Source organism: Papaver somniferum, chromosome 6 (genome assembly GCF_003573695.1).
Source record: "Papaver somniferum cultivar HN1 chromosome 6, ASM357369v1, whole genome shotgun sequence".
Taxonomy (NCBI): domain Eukaryota; kingdom Viridiplantae; phylum Streptophyta; class Magnoliopsida; order Ranunculales; family Papaveraceae; genus Papaver; species Papaver somniferum.
Window position 1 is genome coordinate 120,319,887 of NC_039363.1, and position 22,442 is coordinate 120,342,328.

The 22,442-nt window shown below is 37.2% G+C and overlaps 4 protein-coding genes across 7 annotated transcripts; all 4 read left to right on the forward strand.

The window, feature by feature from the left end:
• Positions 1-2,896: 2,896 nt before the first annotated feature.
• On the forward strand, positions 2,897-7,445 carry LOC113289058 (probable alpha-amylase 2). 4 transcript variants are annotated; one of them, XM_026538230.1, is made up of 14 exons: positions 2,897-3,027; positions 3,243-3,319; positions 3,551-3,641; positions 3,768-3,795; positions 4,002-4,039; positions 4,360-4,486; positions 4,695-4,921; positions 5,308-5,453; positions 5,551-5,663; positions 5,781-5,869; positions 6,020-6,142; positions 6,539-6,574; positions 6,812-6,910; positions 6,994-7,445. In XM_026538230.1, the coding sequence occupies exons 3-14, from the start codon at positions 3,624-3,626 to the stop codon at positions 7,183-7,185; spliced, it is 1,236 nt and encodes a 411-aa protein (XP_026394015.1). In that variant the 5' UTR covers positions 2,897-3,027; positions 3,243-3,319; positions 3,551-3,623; the 3' UTR covers positions 7,186-7,445. The 4 variants fall into 4 exon arrangements, with proteins under 4 accessions (XP_026394015.1, XP_026394012.1, XP_026394013.1 ...); XM_026538228.1 differs by having other exon boundaries at positions 2,903-3,027; positions 3,222-3,319; XM_026538229.1 differs by having other exon boundaries at positions 2,909-3,038.
• Positions 7,446-11,197: 3,752 nt separating this feature from the next.
• On the forward strand, positions 11,198-12,323 carry LOC113291392. The gene is made up of 2 exons (XM_026540930.1): positions 11,198-11,235; positions 11,317-12,323. The coding sequence occupies exon 2, from the start codon at positions 11,346-11,348 to the stop codon at positions 12,321-12,323; it is 978 nt and encodes a 325-aa protein (XP_026396715.1). The 5' UTR covers positions 11,198-11,235; positions 11,317-11,345.
• Positions 12,324-12,341: 18 nt separating this feature from the next.
• On the forward strand, positions 12,342-13,639 carry LOC113291393. Its single transcript, XM_026540931.1, has 3 exons — positions 12,342-12,827; positions 12,936-13,026; positions 13,109-13,639. The coding sequence occupies exons 1-3, from the start codon at positions 12,448-12,450 to the stop codon at positions 13,637-13,639; spliced, it is 1,002 nt and encodes a 333-aa protein (XP_026396716.1). The 5' UTR covers positions 12,342-12,447.
• Positions 13,640-17,705: 4,066 nt separating this feature from the next.
• LOC113289059 (rop guanine nucleotide exchange factor 1-like) lies at positions 17,706-21,141 on the forward strand. Its single transcript, XM_026538231.1, has 5 exons — positions 17,706-18,368; positions 18,463-18,579; positions 18,674-19,227; positions 19,698-20,051; positions 20,608-21,141. Exons 1-5 carry the CDS (start codon positions 18,044-18,046, stop codon positions 21,037-21,039), a joined length of 1,782 nt encoding a protein of 593 aa, XP_026394016.1. The 5' UTR covers positions 17,706-18,043; the 3' UTR covers positions 21,040-21,141.
• Positions 21,142-22,442: the final 1,301 nt, after the last annotated feature.

A 22,442-nucleotide genomic window follows, 5' to 3' on the forward strand; every position in this document is an offset into this window, starting at 1 on the left:
AATTGCAAGTAGACCAACTTAATGATCCTTGAAAATATATATAGAGTAAATATCTAAACCTCTACTCAATCAGTATGTGTATAAACATAAGTTCCGTGAACCTGATTGTTAAGCAGAGTACTTGGACGATCTCAAAAATCATTATCCAATATCAATCTAGTCATATCCAAATAATCAAATCGAAATTCTTCCAAGTTGTTAAACTTGTTATCTATCTTTCAAGATACGGTTCCTACAAGAAACTAGTCTCGTAATTGATTACAATTAAGTGAACTTATCTACTTAGATTAAATACGTACAAACCTGTGTAAATCCAATTATAAAGATAAAGAATATAATTCAGAAAAGGAAAAACCAAGACACCATAATTTTTTTAAACTAGGAAACCGCAATAATATAAAAACCCCGGGACCTCGTCCAGATTGAACACCACACTGTATTAAGCCGCTATAGACACAAGACTACTATCAGACTTCTGACTGGAATGTAATTGAGACCGAATCCACCCTCCGAGCGATTCAATTACAGTCGCGCTCCTTACATCTCTTGAACCTCGCAAGATTTTACGCACTTGATTCCCTTAACTGACGTCCTTTACAGCCTAAGAGTTATTCAGCCGAAATGAAAACTTTTGATACCAATATGCTTCTAACAGATAAGCCTATTTGATTCCCGTTTAGAACAAATATCAAGGTGTGGAGATCTGTTTGTAATAGAAAGTTAGGAAACCTCACTCATTCAGAACTTACGACTCCCGAAGAGCAGCCTAAATTCCTAACCACCTCTCAAGAACAATCATCAAAACACAAAGTCTGAGACGAAGAGAACTTTTTGACTACTATCTATATTGCTTGAAAGATATTACGAAAACCTTGATAACATAAAATCAAGATCAGGATTCACGAACTATCAAGGTAAAGATAGTCGGACCTGGCTTCGTGAATCCCCAAGCGAAGTCTTTTTAGTCGTAGACCTAAAAGATCAATAGAGGCGACTTTAGAATCAACTAGGACACAAAGTGTCAGGGATTGATTTTCCCAGTTGACAAAGATGCTCTATCTATAGTTTTCAAAGACCAGGGTTAGATTAGAATTCAAGATAAGATAACTTGATAATCAAGCAAACAAAATAGGTCTTCAAACTACAATAGAAAACTATACACATAGATTCCGGTTAGACAGAATTTAGTAACCGTATATAATGATTGTTTGGTTTGGCAAGTTATCCAAATAACTAAAAGCTACTTGATGTTCATTTAAACATCTAAGAAATTAATCATGATTCAAACACCTAAGTATTTTAATAAATCAATGAAGTCTTAGAAGTGTTTGAGAGAGTTCTAGCAATCCTAAACATATTGAAATAATAAGTCTTTGGGCATCTGCTAAACATTGCCAGGACAGTTGGTACAACGACGTAGGGCTTGTTCACCAGTCAGGGTGCGACGGTTCGTGAACCGAGTTTGCGAACCCTACTAGACTCCGGAACTCACTTGACCACAGTTTGTGAACTGTGTTCGCCAACTGTTAGCCAATTAATCCAATCTATAAAATTCAGTTCACCAAGGTTCGCCAACCGGGTTTGCGAACTGTTCCCGACTGAACTTATGGTTTGTGAATTGGTTCGCCAACCTTCCTATATTTCTGAATCTCAGATATCTATAGTTTGCAAATTAATGAATTCGTCAACCTACCCCGAGTAGAAATTCAGTAAGTTCATATATCTCTCTTTTGATGATTTAAACATTCCCAAGTGATATAATCATTTGCATGGGAAAGTTTTAATTGATCCACAAATTAATTCATAAAGCTAATATTGTTAAGGAATCGCTAAATCATATTTCGAGATTTTTCATGAGACAAGCTTGACTCAAAACATCTTCTTTGTTACTCTACTATAAGTCATACGACATAGTCTCAATGGATAGAATGATGGTATAATGAATAAAATAGAATGGTTCAGTCTTCACATACCTGATACAGAAGTTCTCTAAAATGTCTTCGTAGATCTTCAGTCTTCAAGAGTGATCTCTGAAACTCAACTACAATTCTAACCTATCTGAAACTTGACTTAGTTAGTAGACTAGAAATCAAGATATAGTTTTAATCACCTAACATTGACAATAAGCTTGAGATACCAAAACTCGTAGGCTCAACTGAGCAATGCTACAACAGGAAGGATATCAAAATATTTGTTTTACGAAGGTCTAAGTGTCGAACCCTCAACCCTCGTATGGGGAGGAAGCCGGTAATACGATGTTTCCTCAATACTCGTTGATAGTGATTTTGATGTGTTGTATTATCATTGGTGGCAAAGGTTTATAGTGACTTATACACGTTTTTATTGAGTCAATTGTGTATGTTCACAGTTAATATTAATATCACCACTGGAATATAAATTTAGTGCGTGACAACTTAGAGGCTGGCTAGCCACAGGCCACACGTAATGAAAAAGCATTCAGAAAACCCCAATCAATGTCAGAAACTGGCAACGGTAACCTTTTAGAGGTAAACTTTACAAGTGAATAACACCTTAAGAATTGTGAACCAAAAACAGTGTAAACAGGTGTAACAAATTAGTTTTCTTGGCTGGAAGGCCTTATGTTGTCCCTTTCAGATGTGACAAAAAGTAGTCCGATGACTCTTGATTTGATCCTGTATAGCCATTAACCATACATGAGACAATAAAATCTACGGTTGTGTGTCAAAGATTGATTTCTTCTCGGTATTTGTTAATTATCGAAGTCGGGCAAAAGTGAAGATTCATCTACCGTCATCCAACCAAGTGCCTTATTGAGTGACTGGATCTATTCCTTCGTGGACCAACCAAAAAAGAATTCTTCGGCCTCAAAATGCTGTGGTCACTGATATAGCGATATGATTCCGGGACAATGAATTCATTCAACGGTCGTACCACAAATCCTTTTCTCCATTGGTAAAGTGAAATGAGACGGAAAAAAAAAAAGAAGAAGAAGATGGTTTACAACCGCGTAAATGTATGAAGAAAGCAAGAGGAAAGGGAAGAATGGTACGTAAAATGTAAGCAAAAGAAAAGACAATCATTCAAAATAAAAAAGATAGAAATCTTTTCGATATTTTCATTTTTAAAATGAAGAGACAGTATTGAAAAGAGAAAGAATCGAATTCGAAATTTATATCGCTATCTTGTGCATGGGAGAGTATGCAATTGATTCGATTTCATGGCCACTGACGAATTTTCAGCTTTTATTTACATATAAAAAGGCCTATGGAGAAGGAGAAGAGAACCATCATTCCACCGCTCATCCTGCCAGCTTCCTACCGAAATCATACCAACTAGGGTTTGTTCTTCTTCTCTTTTCCATTTTTGACAATTTCAGATTCAAGAGGAATTTCAACTTTTTGATGAGTATTTGTTTCATTGAATTGTAATCATTTTGACTTCGAATTGTGAATGTAAGTATAATTTGGCAATTTGCTGTTACAGTTGAAATTTGAAAAACGAGTTGGTGTTTTTCCGTGGGAATATCAAGTGAATGAAATATTAAACAGTGTGTTATATTTGAATGCAGAAAACTTATTTGTGGAAACGCCTCCCTGTCTAATTAAGCTACTGTATTTGTACAACCACCTCGTCGATTCAGTATGGGTTACGTGAATCATGTATGTATTGTAATCTCATTTCAATGTGTAGTTTCTGAATTCATGTTTTTCCTGCTTCTACTGATTCGTTGTTCATCCACGGCATTATCCTTTTGCTGATCATGTGCGTTTCTCATTGTACTTAAGGATCTTGATGACCAGAACTCGAACCAAGGTACATGCTGCTTTGGGTATTCTTTACATTTTCTGGGCTTTATTTATATTGTAAAGTTTGTGATTGCAATGCAAATTTTCTTTTGCTATGTCGCTTATGTTACTAGAGTTGCAATGCATCTTTTACATCATTACATTTTTACATGTTCTACAAGCACATTCCTTCAATCTGAATGCTAATCTAGTGTTTGCTCGGAATTTTTGTAGGTTTAGTGCTACAGAATGGAAAAGAAATCCTATTCCAGGTAAAAAAAAGAGCTCGCATGAAAAATGGGTTTATGTTTGCGCCACCAATTAGCTAATGTACACCTATCAAGCTTCAATGAACAATAGTTCATGTTGATGTTGATTTGGCAACATATGTTTGAACTCTTTTATTAGATTATTTGTAGAGCAGATTGTCGTAATATTGGATTCTGAATTCTCTCCCATTCAGAAACAGACTACTTTTATCTACAATATCAGATGCTTTAGAAACATACTATTTGTTTTGTTGAAATATCAGTTCAGGCCTTATGTCATATCTTTCTCAAGCCTTCTAACATAGGAGCTCTATATTCACCAGGCTTTCAACTGGGAGTCACATAAATATAATTGGTGGAGAACACTAGAAAGAAAAGTCCCTGATATTGAAAAGTCGGGGTTCACGACAGCATGGTTGCCACCAGCAACCAATTCCTTCGCACCAGAAGGTTAGCTGCTAGATTAAGATTTTCAGATTCGTTCTCCTATTTGGTGCACACACCTGCCCTGGAGCATCCCTTCTTCTCTTCCACTCACTCACTCTCTCTCTCTCTCTCTCTCTCTCTCTCTCTCTCTCTCTTTCTCTCTCTCTCTCTCTCTCTCTCTCTCTCTCTCTCTCTCTCTCTCTTATTTTTTCTTTTTCTTTTTCTTTTTCAGGTTACCTACCTCAGGACCTTTATTCTCTCAACTCCTCATATGGTTCTGAGCATATGTTAAAAGCTTTACTGTATAAAATGAAGCAGCATAGAGTTAGACCAATGGCAGACATAGTTATTAATCATCGTATTGGAACTACCCAAGGGCATGGAGGAAGATATAACCGCTATGATGGGATTTCATTATCATGGGATGAACGCGCTGTTACATCTTGTACTGGTGGATTGGTAAGCACTATGCACTGTCTGCAGTTTATCTAAGTTACGTTGGTAGCAGATACCAGGCAGTAATTCTAGTGTTCATGTCTGTGTATTGTGAAATGATCAAGTTTTTCATGTCTGTGCGGTTTTCAGGGAAGAATTTATCCTTTTTTTTTTTTTATTTATTTAAAATAAATATAGCTTCCTCTGGCTGATTTCTTTTTCTTGCTTTGGCATCAAAGTTTCGCCTGATGATTGACTAATTTGATTAAGGGTAGTTGCTTCATGATATTGAGAATTTCCTTTATGAGGTTATATGAAGATTCTGTAAAAGCAGCTACAGATATCAGTTGTTTGTTAAAAAAAAAGTAGCATCTTTTGTCTATCTCATGTTGGCAGTATTCTGCTTGTAGGGAAACCGAAGCACTGGAGACAACTTTAACGGGGTTCCAAACATAGATCATACACAAACTTTTGTTCGGAAAGACATCATCAAGTGGCTACAGTGGCTCCGATATGATGTTGGTTTCCAGGATTTCCGTTTTGACTTTGCAAGAGGGTAAGTGATGTAGCAATCTTGTTATTGTCCACTAGTGATGTTCCTGGTGTAAGTCTTAATATTTTATTTTATTTTAACATCATGTTTAATTTTTTAGGTACGCACCAAAATTTGCAAAAGAGTATATTCAGGAGGCTAAACCAATATTTTCTGTTGGCGAATACTGGGACTCCTGTAGCTACAATGGATGCGGCTTGGAGTACAATCAAGGTATATTTACATCAATTTGGTGTATTTTCTTTGTTAAAATTTTATCATCACCACGATGACATCAATGTTTCTTGTGTTTGGCAACCGACATCTGTGTTCAATTGAATTCTCGTGCAGATAGTCATAGGCAGCGGATTATCAATTGGATTGACAACACAGGAGGGCTTTCCACTGCATTTGATTTCACAACAAAGGGAATTCTTCAGGTAACTTTAGCAGTTTCTCCCACTGTGTCACGTTTTCCTTTTATATAGTAACAAACGTAAGCCTATCATAGGTAGGAAATATGGAATTAGCTTCTTGATAAATAGATATTGTTAGACGAATATATCAATCGTGTGTTTCTGGTCATTCAGGAAGCTGTTAGGGGAGAACTGTGGCGTTTACGTGATGCTCAAGGAAAACCACCAGGGGTGATGGGGTGGTGGGCATCTAGGGCAGTCACGTTCCTTGATAACCATGATACAGGTTCCACACAGGTAACTTACAGTTCTTATCTATGAGTAGATGAATTAGGTATATAGGATGTGTGACAGGTTTCTTACCTTTAAAGCATATATGGTGCACATGTAGTATATTTGGATGTTCAACCTTACTGATCGTAACTTATGAGGCACCATGGGCCAGCAAAGTGTATTTGCTAGGCATCCTCTTGGAACCACAGTAAAATATTTGGTTAGTACAAGAAACAGGTTTCTGAAGATGATTAGAGCCATCAAATGAAATCGATTAACAGCTACAGTTTCTTAGTCAATGTGTACTTATTTCAATGACCATAATAGCATTTAAAATGTATCTGCCAGGTGTTGAAATAGATAATTTTGTGGCTAGAATTCAAGTTCATACTGTTTAACAACTCTGTTATCTTTGTGCAGGCTCACTGGCCTTTCCCCTCTAGTCATGTTATGGAGGTATGTTATTATGCTCATCTTCCAGCATTTTTCCACATCGTTCTGATTTGTGTATTTAGCTGTCCCCCCCTACCTCTCCCAGAATCAAATAAGATTATACAGTGAACTCATGCAGTTTCTATATAAACTTATTTGTCGTGCATGCTGTTCGGTTCCCCACATTATGAGTCTTTTATTTCCATTAAGACCATAGCTTTTATCAGTTCTGGAATCTGATATCTAGATCCTCTGCTGCAGGGTTATGCTTATCTACTCACACATCCGGGAATACCATCCGTGTTCTATGACCACTTTTGTGATTGGGGAGAATCTATTCACGATCAAATTGTGAAGCTGGTAAACTATGTTTCAACTATCTCTATATATCAAAACCATTCCCAACTAAATGTCTTATTTACTAACTGGATGTTTTCATGCAGATGAGCATTCGAAAAAGTAAAGGAATTCATAGTCGATCATCTATAAAGATTGCTGAGGCCCAGCCAAATCTCTACTCAGCATTCATCGGGGAAAAAGTGTGCATGAAGATTGGAGACGGGACCTGGTGCCCAGCTGGGAAAGAATGGACTCTAGCAACTTGTGGTCACCGATATGCAGTCTGGCAGAAGTAAAAACGCCATTTCCTTGGTAGCTAATGTATTTATGAATAAGACGGACAATCTTTTGTTTTAGAGATTGTTGATTATTACTAGAGTATACGTATGCGGCATTTTATCACTCACATGTAACAGCTTTACGTTCTTTGTAAAAGGTTACCATATGGATTCATTAGTAAGTCCTCTTGATGATCAATCATATTTAAGGCGTAAGAAATCTGTAATTGCAGAAACCATATCCAAGAAATAAAATAATCAATCAGATTCATTAGTTACTGATGTATGATAACCAGAACCTCTCTCAGTTCCAACATACAGTACCCGAAAATGAACGGTTTTTTTGGACCATCTTTTTTTTGTGGGATCATTGTTTTATTTTGAGTAAGACATTAAAAGTAAATCTAGGTCACCCTTTATCTAAATATTTATGTTAATACCAAAATTACCCATTTCAATTAAGTTAGTGTAATGATTAGTTGTATCATTAGGTTAACATAATTAGTGATTAGTGCAAGATTAAATCAAAAAAAAATTAAACTAAATAATCAAAAAAAAATAGTTGTATCATTAGATTAACTAAAATTATCCCTTAACATAATTAACTACTCCCTCCGTCCATATTATATAGGCGGAATATTGGATTTTCCTAGTCCCACTAAATAGGCGGAATTCTAATTCCAAGATACCTTTTGACCCATATAACCTTATTTATGTTGCATTGGAAATTGTATTGAGAATAAGACAAAAGGTAAAAACAGGAAAAAAACATGAAAATTTATGAAAACCAAACAATTTCTTATTCTACGAGATTTTAACTTCTCCGCCTATATAATAGGGACGGGGGAGTAGTTCGGTTGGGAAATGTTTTTTGAGATTTGCGAAATGACCGAACTAAAGTTCGGTTGGGAAATGGTTTTTGCAACTAACCGAACTTAGGGTTCAGTTGGAAAAAAGTTTTTTGCAACTAACCGAACTTAAAGTTCGGTTGGGAAATGTTTTTGCTACGTAACCGAACTATTAGGGTTCGGTTAGGAAATATTTTTTGCAACTTAACCAAACTGATGTTCTGTTGGGAAATATTTTGCAAAATGACCGAACTAAAGTTCGGTTGGGAAATGGTTATTGCAACTAACTGAATTTAGGGTTCGGTTGGGAAATGTTTTTTGCAACTAACCGAACTATTAAGCTTCGGTTGGGAAATGTTTTTTGCAGAGAGAAGTTTGGTTAGGAATTATGTGAAAAACTTTGCCGAAATAACCGAACCTAACGGAAATGATGAACATGAATAACAGTTTGGCTATTTCGCAAAAATAATTCCTAACCAAACTTCTCTTTGCAACTTCCATTTTCAACTTATTTTGATGGTTAATACTCGTTTTTCAATCGAACGGGGAACGTCAAGGAAAGAGAGAAGAAGAAGAAGAGAATTTTTTTTTTTAAACTAAAAAGTTTCGATTCCCCCTGTTTTTGATTTTGATTTTGGTTAATAGATTCATTTAGATTAGATACATATGATTAAATTTATATAATTATTAGGTTAGTTTTGATTTAAATTAAAGTAAAGAATAAATGTGTATTTACCTAATTTTAGGATACCCCTTATAAGTATAGGGAGGTTGGCCTAATAAGACCATGGTCCCCCAAAAAAACTATGGTCCCTAAAAAATGGTTTCAGAAAATGGCATATAGCCTTTTCTATTGGCCTGGAAAGAATCATGCCCTGGAAAGGCCCAATTCTACCCTATTGACCAAAGCACGATAGAAAGTAAGAAACTTGTTTTCACAATTAAAAAAGAACGATTATTTTGGGGACCATGGGTTTTTTTGAAGGGACCATAATTTTATTAGGCCAACTTTCTTATACTTATAAAGGGTGCCCTAAAGATAGATAAATACACATTTACCCTTTACTCTAATTTAAATTTAAACTAACTTAATAACTATATAAATCTAATCATATCTATATACTAGGGCTTAACCCGTGCCGTAACGGCACGGGCCTCGAAGTATGTTGTGTTGTAAATTTGTAGTCCTCCAGGAACTTTTAAAAACAAAAACCAACTACCAGAAGTAATCCTTTTGGAACTTTTAAATACAAAAACCAATCGCCCAGAAATAATCTCCATATAGGATATATAATAGTCTCTCCATTCCCCGAAAAGAGTTACTTTTTCTTTTAAGTTTTATATATGCAAAAGAGGTATTCTCATTTATAATTGGATGAACATCCAAAATCATCCTTCCCAAACTAATGATCATAATCATAAGTGACAATAGTGGTAATAAAATGTTTTGTTGAGTTTTTGTTTTTTTAAGGATGGTTATGGAAATCTCTCCCCTTTTAATCGGAGCAAGGAGAAGCCTGAATTAAAATAAAGACGCTAGATCCAATCCAAGTACTCAAAACTCGGCCGTCAGATTTCAGGAAAAAAAATTCCGTATGAACTACTGATGATAGCCACTGGATCATTTGACTTCCAACATTTATAATGATAAAGGTCGTTGATGCAAAAAGGATCTCTCGGGGTAATATAAAGGACTCCATGGGGGATTTAAGTGAATACCATGAATCTTTAAGAACCTTAGAAGAAATAAGACATTGTGATGATGGCTAACGCGCAATGCGCGTGGACGTCACTTGTAAATTTAGAAAAAAAAAGATTACTCTGTAATCTTTCACATGTTCCTTTTAAGAATGGGCAAATTAATAAAGTGTCCTGCTTCAAACCATATAATTAATAAACCGGCCAAGCTTTTAAATTCTTTTAGAAACTGGCCTTTCTGTTAGAGTTGACACCCGGGCCCACCAGATCGGTCAGCTGTGTTGAATAAGTCAAACTCGGTAGGAGAATTTACGACTGTGCCCTTGCCCATTTAAAGACGCGTGTGGTGTAATCTCGCACCACACTTTCTCTTTCCCCCTCGTTCTCTTCCTCCCTCGTTCTCTTCTCCTAGGGTTAGGTATTGAAGCTGTTTGAAAAGAAAAAGAGTCCTGATGTTATTGAAGTTGTTTTTGCTGAAGACATAGATGTTAGTGAAAGACCAGAGTGTATTTGGAAGAAAAGTTCTACATATTTAGGGATTCAAAGATAGTGGTGATACAGTGAAGATGAGGTACAAACCGGGATTGAAACAGTCTGAATCAAGGTAAGATTAACGAAACCCGTGACTTAATATATGATGAAAATCATTGTATTCATAGTTAATTGATTTAATTGATCGATTGATTTTTAGGGTTTCTGTTTTTTTTCCTTTGTAATTAGGGTTTATTTGAAACCAAATTTTTATTGTTTAATTGGGGTTTAATTTTCGTGATTGGGTGTAATATTGCTTAATTAGGTTTTCATTTGGTTTTCATAGGTTTATATCTGATTTTGTTTCATTTGTGTTGCAGTCAGTTCAAATTTAGGAATATCAGTGTATATGCGGAGCCAAAGAATGAGACTTTGGTATTTCCTGATTGCCATAGAGATGAAACAGGGTTGATGACACTTAAGTATATGGTGTATAAGGGTTTGTCTATGGATGTTAAAGAGAAGTTTAATTTATATTGGTTTAAGGAAGAATGTCTGCCACTGCCATTGTTAAACAATGATGATTTTGATAATTTTTGGGAGGATTCTTTTGTAAATGAGGATGGATGTATATGTTTGTGGATGGGGATGAAAGACACAGTGTTTGGGACTCCAAAGACTACACCAAAGAAGAAGACAGTTAGTAAGGGAACCACCCCTAGAAGATCCCCAAGGCTAAATAGTGTGGATAAATCAGTTGAAGGTGCATCAAGAAAGCTGAGTTTCATGGATGTGCCCATGTCCAAACATTCTCAGGCTAGTAGCAGTGGTTGCAGTCAGTCAAAAGCTACAAATGAAGTTAAGTTTGTTGAAGATGTGGACAATATTCAGCTGGAAAACACCAAAGAAGATGAATGTCACCCAATTGAGAATCCAGAAGCTCCTCCAGTATATGACAGTGATGAAGACATTGAGTATGGGTCAGATGAAGAAGAACAAGAAGAGAAAGAAGAAGAAGAAGAAGAAGGAGAAAAAGAAGGCAAAGAAAAAGGTATATTTCATTTATAACTGATTTCATTTATTATAATTTGTAACTTATTATATGGTACTGATGTTGATCTTGAATGTGAAGGTAAGGATGTGGATGAAAGACCTGCTTACATGGATGACTTTGATGATGATTTTGGTCAGTACATGAAGGGTGAGCATGATGTAGATCTTTTCCCTGAAGAAGAAGTTTTTACTCCAGTAGATCCTAGCAAAATGGAGGTAAAAACTAGATTTGCAAATAAGGAAGCATTTAAGAAACATCTCAGGGGTTATTGTGTTCTTAATAAGTGTCAATATATTTTGGATAGAAGTGCTCCCTCTAGAATTAAGGCTGAGTGTAGGTTTAAAACAGAACATGATTGTCCTTGGTTTGTGTATGCTAGCAAGAAAGAGGGTGAGAAGACTTTTGTTCTTAGGAAAGTGAATTTGGAACATAAGTGTGAAGGGGATCCCCAAAATAGGAATAGATCTGTTGATCCTCATTTTGTAAAGGATTTTGTTCTTGATCAGATGAAGAATAAGCCTAAAAAAGTTGTTCCAGACCCTTATAAAATCAAGGAAGACTTCTTAGCTGAAAAGAGAGTAAATATACCATATCAGTGTGCATGGAAGGCTAGGAATCTAGTTTTAGAGTCATTATATGGGAACTATAAAGAAAGTTACAATGAAGTACCAGCATTCTGCAAGATGTTTACAAAATGCAATGATGGGTCTGTTGCTAAGTTCACTTTTGACACAGTGAATAACACCTTTGAAAGCATGACACTCTCATTTGAACCTGCAATGAGGGGTTGGCGAAAAGCATGCAGGGGAGTTATAGGGCTTGATGCCTGCCATCTAACAGGGGAATATGGGGGAGTATTGATGGCTGCAACTGCACTTGATGGACAGAATGGGTTAGTAATGTTAGGAATTATGGTATGCAGAGCTGAAACAAAGGAAAATTGGATCATTTTTTTGAAGCATTTGAAGGATGCAATATTAGCACATCCAGTGAAAGTGGCTTTCATTTCAGATAGGCAAAAAGGTTTATTGGAAGCTGTTGGTATAGTGTTTCCTGGCCATCACCACAGATACTGTTGGAGGTAACTTTCTTGTCTAACATTTTGACAATATTGTGAAACAGAGTGCTGCAGCTGGTGCTTATCTCAGTAGAGAAGATCCTGCTACATGGTCCAGGGCCTTTTTTAACCCTATTCACTGTTGTGAACATATGAACAACAATTTTTCAGAGTCTTTTAACAATATGATCAACAAGATGAGAAATAAACCAATTATAATGATAGGAATAATGTATGCTAACTTAGTGATGGGTACATGGTACAATAGGAGGACTGAATCTGCATCATGGGTAGATGGTAATTTGGTTCCTACTGCTGTTACATTGATTAAGAAAATGTTGGAATTTGTGACTGACTATGGTGTTGACCCTTGTGTGGCTGGAGAGTTATATATGGTGACTAGTCCAAAGAATTCTGTGTTCACAGTGAACATACTTGCCAAGACTTGCTCTTGTTTGCAGTGGCAGTTGAGGGGGTTCCCCTGTATGCATGCAGTGAGTGCATTGCATAGCATAAGGCCACAATGGAGAAAGTAAGATTTCTCTTTTTTTAAATCTGTACCTTGTCTCAGAACTTATTTATGCAATTTCTAGGCCTTAAATGTATCTAGCACTAACCTTTACATACTCTGCTTGAGCAGGTACTGCAGTGATTACTATTCAGTGGAGAACTATAAGGCCACATATGCACCAACTTTTGCACCACTAGATGATAAAAGTGAATGGGTCCAGGTACTTTTTCTTCTTAAATTTGTAACTATATGCCCTATTTATATTCTCAACTACATTAATATAAGTGCATTTGTTCTTGCAGCCAAACATGAACAAGAAGATCTTGAACCCTCCTCACAGTAGGAAACCAGGAAGACCCAAGAGCAAGAGGGTAAGAAGTTATGATGAACCTCGTGTTGAGAAGACAAAAAGGAGGTGTGGGAAATGTGGAAATGTTACTAACCACAACAAAAGAACATGTGCTGGTGGTGAAGTGGGATCTAATCCAACTGCAAAGAGGCAAAGGACTGAATGTGATGCACAAAGCTTCACCTTCAGCAACATAGAGCCAAGTCAGACCACCAGAGTTAGGGGTGCAGCTAAGTCAAACAAGAAGAAGAGAACGGCATCATTTGTTGGTGAATGTTTTACAGGGCCTGGCAGTCAGCCTTTGGCAACACCATCTTCTACTCCAGCTTCCACAACACCTATGAGTCTGCCATCTATAGCACCATCTTCTACTCCACCCTCTACAATAAATAACCTTTATCAGAACTTCTTTGGCATTGGATCTGTATCTCAGAATATAAAACAAGGAAAGGGAAGGGGAAATGGAAATGCTAAGAAGAAATGATTTGAGATCCGTTTTCTGATTTTTTGTGTTTAAGAAGACAATATTTTTTTCTTTTTTAGACTTGAATTAATGCTGAATCAAAAGTGGATGGTTGTTTATTAGTACATTTGCAGGTTACATTTTCAGATTGTTGAGTTCCTTACATATAGCATTAAGTTGTAAACTTGAATGCATAATTCTGTTTTTTGCAGCAATGAAGACTTCATCTGAGACCCATTTAAAACCGTCACAATTTGTACAAGTGAGGTATGCTATGTTCTTGTTGTGTTCATTCTTGCAAAATTTCATCTCCATTTTTGATTTGCAGTGATCTTTGTTGCAGGTTTGATTTTGCAGTGGGCAGTTTTTGAAGCAATGACCAGATTCTCCGCAAGCGTAACAACCATTCTCTACTGGTAATTTCACCATCTTGCATTTGACAGGATCGATGGCATCGTCAAACCATTCAAAGTACTGACAGGTTGGAATTGAACACTTCAAAAACATTTTTTCGTTTGTTTCTTTTGCTTTTGAACACAATAGTTGCCTTATACCATTACATGGTATATATTTGCACCTGGAATAAATCCAAGGACATACCTTTGGATCATGAATTCCCTGTGCACAGATAGAACATGAAATTAGGGGTTGTTTTAATCTTAATCTTACCTTGCTGCTGCTACTGCTGCCTGGAGAGTTTACTTCATTTTGGCTCATGTCTTATTTATTTTTATTTTTTTGATCTGTTGAGTATGACAAATACTATGGTTCTTCTCTACAGGGCCTAATTTATATGAATGAAGCTGAATCTGACCGTTACAAATCCAACCGTTACAAATCCGACCGTTGCAATGAGTCACTGAGTTGACTCGATACTGGTTTGGTTACGAACTCAGACGAGGGTTAAGTCGTCTTTTACCTAGCAGGTTAACTGCCACGTAGCCAGTTAACTACCTAAATCCGTTTTTTGAAAAAAACGGGATGGAAAATGTCAATATCGGCCAGTTTATATAAAGATTCAAAAAAACGGCCAGTTTCTTAAATATGGTTCAAAAAGGTGGTTACTTTATTAAAAAGCCCATATTCAATCAACAGTACGCCAAACGCATCCCATATAAACCAATCTTTTCTTTTTTTTGGGAAGCAGCAATCTATGACTTCTGAAGTGCTAATCTCATATGCGAGAGCTTATCATCTGGCTAACAGCCTGGATGGTTAGGCTCTGCCTTTCTTAAAAACCAGACTTAACTGAACCCATCAGGGTTGAAGTGCTAATCTCATATGCCAGAGCTTATCATCTGGCTAACGCATCCCATATAAACCAGACTTACATCTTGTTTGTTTGCAGCTGACTCGGCGTCTGGATCTGAGTCAACCGCTGATTCGGGCCGAGTCAACAGTCAGACCGTTTATTTTGCATTTTGAGTCAGATCTGACTCGACCTATGACTCAGATAAAACCCCTGACTCGGACCCATTTGAGTCAGGTAACAAAATACCCCTGACTCACGGGACCAAATCACTGATTCACGTTTTTTGAGTCAGATCTGACTCAAAATAAACATATTGAATCAGATCCAGATGAGTCAGGTGATTTCACTCAGATCCAGATGACTCAAATCCAGACGACTCAGATGAGACAGAAGTAAACAAACATAGTGTTAGCTGGACTCTAGGTACGACTCATCAGGGTTGATATATAAGACTCATTGGAATCATGCTACATCCCAGCCAAATATAGATGCTAAGTTAAACGGAAGGCTTTGTTATCAGCACACCGTCCGGCATTTCTCGAAATCCACCGGACTTACGTAAAATTCCATGAAATCCACCAGACTTATTGTTCATTAATTTGCTGTCCCCATACTTTTTTTTTCCCTGCCTAATTTTACCTTAAATCCTAGATTTGTTCCTGCTAGCTTTAGCCTTTAGTGTCGACGTACGTCTCAAGGATGACGAACGTCCCCCAACTTGTAACATCTGTCAAAGTATGTATAGTGCATTAATTTTTGCATTCAACTGATACCAGTAAATATTATCCGGAGTTATATTTACGGGTAAGTTCCTTTTGGTGTGGCCAAAAAGTCGGGGTAGTTGGTAGCTTAAGCTTCCATTTCTCCGAGGTCCTCCCAAGTCTTTGAAGTTGAATTTTTTTTTTTCATCATCTCATCCCAAGTTCCAACTATGGAAAATGATTGTTTTTTATTACCGAGATGTAAAAATAGACACTAGACTAGAGTCTAGACAGGATGATCCTATATCGAAAAAACATATATCCGCTGTTTTCATTTTTCTTCCGAGTAAAAAAAGATAGTCAAGATTAACTTTATTGGTAAAGAAAAATATAAGACAAGACAAGACTCAAGAGAGCCTGGTTTCAAGGAAAGATTGCAACCCAACTTGTCAACAACTTACACCAAAAAAGAAAAAAAACTAACTTGTCAACTCAAAGGAAAAAAACATATAGCTAGGCCTAGGTTGGCTCTATATAGAGTCTAGTCCCCAAAAATGGTTGCAGCAACACAAAGCAACTGGACCATGCAAATTGCTTGGCTTGCCCATTTATCGAGCTAGCTAAGCTAACATGGAAGTGAGAAAAGAGCAAATTATACAGCATACATATTAATCATTGTTGTTAGATTCTTGGGAGGTGGCTGAGGAAGTGTGGTGCAACAGTACATGAGCCAAACAAAAATCAAAAGGGCAATGATGATATATAAGAAAGTAGATGTGACATTTTTTTTTTCTGGTAAGACATTGATCAATATGCTTCGCATCTGTGTTTATATGCTAGACTGGTCAAATTTTTTTGTGCAATCTCTCGACGTAAGAAAAATCTCACTTTTTAGCCTGGACGTTTGGACAGTAGCAAAGATTTTGTTACGCAGAAAGACAAATAGTAATTCGTTAAGAATAGGTGGCACACACTACACACAGATTCTCGCGTGATCTCTTCACGTAAGAAAATCTCCATCGTTAGAAACGTGCCCAATGGCGAGTACTGTTTTTTCTGTTTTTTGAAAATCTAAGACCGGATGCAACATTAAAGAGACCGAAGACTTTGTACTGTGTACCGGTTTTACGTAATACAGTCAACGACTAAAATACAGGTAAGGCAACGACCAAAAAGGCTACCCTCTGTGAGGTTAAATTGGTCTATTTTGATCATCGTTTTCTCCATGTTTCTCTCTCCGCTATGATCGAAAAGAATAAAAATCTATAGAAATTGGCAGGTTATGTCTTGTCCACACGCAATTGATCAACCACGATCCACGACTACCCACCGTTTCGAGAGGGTCCCGGGCTTGGATTCCCGTATGACTCACTGGCCACGTCCGATGCATCATCAGCAAACATGGGTATGACACGGTCTATAGAGTGAGTCTCTGCTCCATATTTTGACATGGTCCAACATGGGAATTCTTGGGAATGGAGGCAGGATATTTCAACACAAGCATTTGGAAAGGAGAACCATACTTCTGTACGATGGGTTCTTATCTTCCTGCTCACAAAGGAGATTGAGAAGACATGTGCATTTAAGCGTGTATATGAGTACATCCATTTAAATCAACCATGGATGATAAGTCATTTCAAATCATAGGTAATTTTCAAATGCAAATAGTTAGTCCATGTATACACGACACAAAAACCACGCTCAGCTGAATTAGTTGTAACCAAATCAGATTCAAAATATTACGAGCATGATTTTATGTACACTCTTCAAAAATATGTTCACCTTTTACGTGAGATCTTAATCTCATCTTTTAGTAAATATGTTCACCGTTCACTCTGATAACTACTTAATCGATCAAACAAAAATGTTAAATTATCGCTCCTTAATCCTCTTAAAGCTGGTTAGACTTGATGAATCAGCAACAGAAATGGCACGTAAGAGTGGATGAGATGAATCAGCAAGAAAAAATGCCACGTAAGAGTGGGTGAGATTCATTGGATTGAAAGGGCGAGGAAAAAGAGTTAACATTTAACACCAATAAAGAAATGAAAAGGACAGTAGTGTCCGATCCGACTGTCTAATGTTATAGGAATCGTTTGTTTCACGAAAACACGGTAGATTCACATTCACAAAAATTGTCGACTCATGTTATACTTTCGCGGCATCAGTATTCTCAGTAGTAGACTTCAACCCCCCAGAAGTGAGTAATGCTTTGATGTTGCTGCTGCTGCTCCAACTTTCTTATTTAGCATTATTTTTATCAACAAACAACTTCATACTCCATTATCATCATCATTACCATTTATCATTATCACATTTACTTCCTCTTTCTCTAGAAAGACCAAACCAAATCAACTCTCTCACTCTGCTGCTATCATTCTTGGATCTCTGAAGAAGTAGTAATGGTGGGTTCAGTTCAGATCTCGTGAAATCATCATTTTGTTCCATTTTTTTGGGGAGGTTTAATAAATAATGGGAAGTATATCATCAGATGAAGAAGGTTATGATCAACAAAGTGAAAGATATGGTGGTAGTTATAGTTTAAGTGCTGATGTAAGTGAATCAGAAAGTTCTGGTAGTTATTCCTGTAGACGGTATGATGGAACTGAAGGTGGAGGAGGTGCTGGTGGTGCTTCAAGTTCTTTATCTTCATCTCCACTTACATCTTCTCGTGTTATGAGTAGTCTTGGAAATTCTATTTTCCCTTCTGCTTCTTCATTAATGTTGCCTGTAATTGGTAAAGATATTGTTGTTTGGGAAGATGAGAAACCTGAAAAACGTTTAGCTGATTTATCTGGTTAGTATTTTGTTTCAATTTTTTTCCCCATTTTATTTTATTGACATTTTATTTGGGGGAAGATCTAATTGGTTATGGTGTGAATTTGATGCAGAAGTGGAAATGATGAAGGAAAGATTTGCTAAGCTACTACTTGGAGAAGATATGTCAGGTGGAGGGAAAGGAGTTTGTACAGCTCTTGCAATATCAAATGCCATTACTAATCTATCTGGTTAGTTAAATTTTAATTAGGTTTTCTTGTTTTGTCAATTTTTGATTTGGGAATTTATTGGATTTAATAATTTTGAGGGATTGTGAAATTGCAGCTACTGTGTTTGGGGAACTATGGAGGTTGGAACCATTGGCACCACAGAAGAAGTCAATGTGGTGTAGAGAAATGGAATGGCTATTAAGTGTTAGTGATTCGATTGTGGAGTTAATTCCTTCAGTTCAAGATTTTCCTGGAGGTGGTACATTTGAGGTGATGAAGGCTAGACCAAGGTCTGATCTATATGTAAATCTTCCGGCACTAAAGAAGCTTGACGCCATGTTGCTTAGTATGCTTGAGAGTTTTCGTGACACTGAGTTTTGGTATGTTGAGCGTGGGGTGATTGTTGCCGAGGGGGATGGTGGTGGTGGTGGTGGTGGTGATGCGTATCCACTGTCTTCGTCTAATGGGAGGCATTCAATTAGACAGGAAGAGAAGTGGTGGCTCCCTTGCCCTAAGGTGCCACATGAAGGATTATCAGACGATGCAAGAAAGACATTGCAGCAATGTAGGGACTGCACAAATCAGATTCTTAAGGCTGCTTTAGCGATTAATAGCTCTGTGCTTTGCGAAATGGAAATCCCAAGTGTATACTTGGAGACACTGCCAAAGGTCTGTTTCTTTTTGTGCTTTTACTGAACAATTTGACAAAGAACTTTTATATCTTACTGTGAATTCGACAAGCTTAGTTAGGAAATCATTGCTCACTGAAATTTAGGACCATCTGGAAGGGTGATAAATATACAAATGCGGATCGTGTTTCTCTCTTCCTGTCTATAGCATGATAGTCCCATTGTTGCTTGTTTGTGTTAACAAGTTTTCGTTCTACACAAGTCTCTGATGTTCAATAAGAGTCTCTGCACGTTTCCATAAAGATTGGTATTTTTTTCTGCAAGTTTTTCTTTTCTGTTTTTGAAATTTTAGGTTGTTGTTTTATTTGACAATCTCTTAGTACAGTAAACCTTTTCAAACACCATTAAAGGTACAATGTTAACCATATGGAATGGTCTGTAATTTTCTGCTGGACATATCTCTAAAGAGCTCAGCTGGTTCACTAAACTTATTTTCTGTAAACACTGCAGAGTGGAAAATCTTGCTTGGGTGATATTATATATCGCTACGTAACAGCAGAGCAGTTCTCACCAGAATGTCTTCTTAATTGCTTGGACTTGTCATCAGAACACCAAACACTGGAAATAGCAAATAGCATTGAAGCTGCCGTGCTGGTTTGGAGGCAGAGAAGCGGGAAAAAACTTACAAATAATGCAAAGAATGGGAGATCTTCGTGGGGTGGAAAGGTCAAGGGGCTTGTTGGTGACAGCTCAAGAAGTCAACTTCTAGCACATAGGGCAGAAACCCTCTTGCAGAGCCTACGACTTCGGTATCCTGGACTGCCACAGACTGTGTTGGACATGAACAAGATTCAATACAACAAGGTATATATTGGTCTTGACTTTTCTATGTATATGTTCAAGTAGCCGGAAGTATTAGTATGCCAGTCTTTCAGTAACTTTCATTGAAGATTTATAATGTGATCTCACTGGCCATATAAATCACATAACGCAGCTGCTAGTTACAATCACAACCGCGTGTTGATAAACCACATTCTTTTGGCAAGAAAATGTCATATTCTGGGGAAAACCAATGTTGTCTTGTGAGATCCACATGCACCTGTGGTATACATGTGCATTCACTGTACTAGCTAATGCGTGTTGATTCAGCCACTTAGAAATTTTGCGATTTTGAGATAGACCAGGCGGTTCCATTGGGTCATTCCTGTAGATACTTCATACATAGGGTGCTTAAATTGTAAGCTGTTTGGTGTAACACTTCAAAATAATACTTTAATCGAAGTATGGAACCAACACAGTTTATTCCACTTACCCCATGCTGTATTATGATTACATTTGGCCCTTTCTTTTTCTTCTATTCTATGAACGCTTACAAGCTTTGACAAATATTAATGTAAAGTTAGCTCTTTCTTTGTTACAGGATGTTGGACAATCTATACTCGAGAGCTACTCAAGGGTGATGGAAAGCTTGGCCTTCAACATAATGGCAAGAATTGATGACGTGCTCTACGTGGATGATGCAATGAAGAAATGTGTGGCAGCAGAGTCAGTCTCTCTTTTTGGCAGAGGAGGTTTAGGTAGTTTTCCCCTGCAAAAGAGAATCTCACCAAGTCCTTTCTCAGTACAACATTCTCCATTTGCATCTCCTTTTGCAACACCAACCTTTTGTTCTTCCACACCTGTCAGCGGAAGCCCACCGAAGGCAAATGAAACCCTAACAAAGAATTGTCCTCTAGTTGGTCAGGATGGGAAGCTTGACAAATTGGTCTCAACCAATACTGAAAAGAGATGGTCATATGCTGGTAATTTGAGTGCTGGGACAGAAACTGGGTATGCCCCAGAGAGAGATTAACCGGATTTGTTAGTTGGATTATAGACATAAAAGATGAGTTAACAGTGTAAATGGAAGAAAATTAATCTCATGAGATCTTTAGCATTTCCTGTTACCTATCTATGTAATTTTGTCCACAGGTATACACAGTATAATTTTTATTGCGCAGTTCATTTCAACCCAACTATGCATCTCCAATTATATAGAAAAGGTGGAATCTCTTCTCCTTCCAGATGGAACCTGGAATGAAGCACAAGTCATCTCTCTCTTCAACACCAATGAAGCTGCAAAGATTCTGAATCTGCAAGGCCACCCAAATGAAGAAGATAGAATTATCTGGATTCTGAATCTGCAAGGCCACCCAAATGAAGAAGATAGAATTATCTGGAACTTAACTGAAAAAGGAGATTTCTCTGTGAGAGGCCTCTACAAGAAAAAAATTGAACATCTTTATAGAAGTGACACCCATACAGGAAATTGGGAAGAAATTTGGAATGTGGAGGTGGCTCCTGTCATCAGAATTTTCATCTGGAAGTGTGCACATGGAATTCTCCCTACTAATGCAAAAACAACCAGTATCCTTCACTATATAAACTCTAGATACACTGTTTGCAACAGTGGGGAAGAAGAGACCATGACCCACATGTTCCTAATCTGTCATGCTGCCACCCAAGTTTGGAAGGAGATTATGGGTGATAATCACACCAATTTTCATAGATTGGTTAAATTCTTGGTTCCTATCAGGAATGTCAAGTAATGAAAAGAGTATCTTAGCTACCAGCTGCTGGTATATCTGCAAGGCTAGATGTGATCTAATCTTCAGACACATACAACCAAATGCAAAAGTTACCACTATGCGCAGAAAGCAACATATGTGCAACCAGCAAAAGTTACCACTATGCGCATAAAGAAACATATGTGCAACCACCATCGAATGCATGACATGCAAAAACATATTATAAATGACTTTACTCCTCTCCCTGAGGAAACTGACCCAACTATGAGTCAGGATATTTCCCCATATAACAGAACCATTTCCTCAGACTTCGGGAACATACTTAAGATATGTACACTCCAAGATTCCGAGAGCCATCTTCACTATATTGCACTAATTATGACTGATTTTGCAGGAACAATCATTAAAACCAGAGGATATCCATGATACACAGGACCTTGGGGAGCAGCAGGAGGAGTAGACCTAGCCTTCCAGTGGGCTAAAAAATGGTAGCAAACAAATGTGCTAATATCTGCTGAATCAATGGAGGTCTTAACCTGTTTCAAGTTTCTCTACCATGAAGCTGTAAAAGGAAGATTTCAACTCAGTTACCATGAAAGAATTCACAACCATGAAGACGGATCATTCAATAGAATCCATCCAGTTTCTTTTGTTCTTTTAAATCTCAATATTATCCATCATTCTCAAA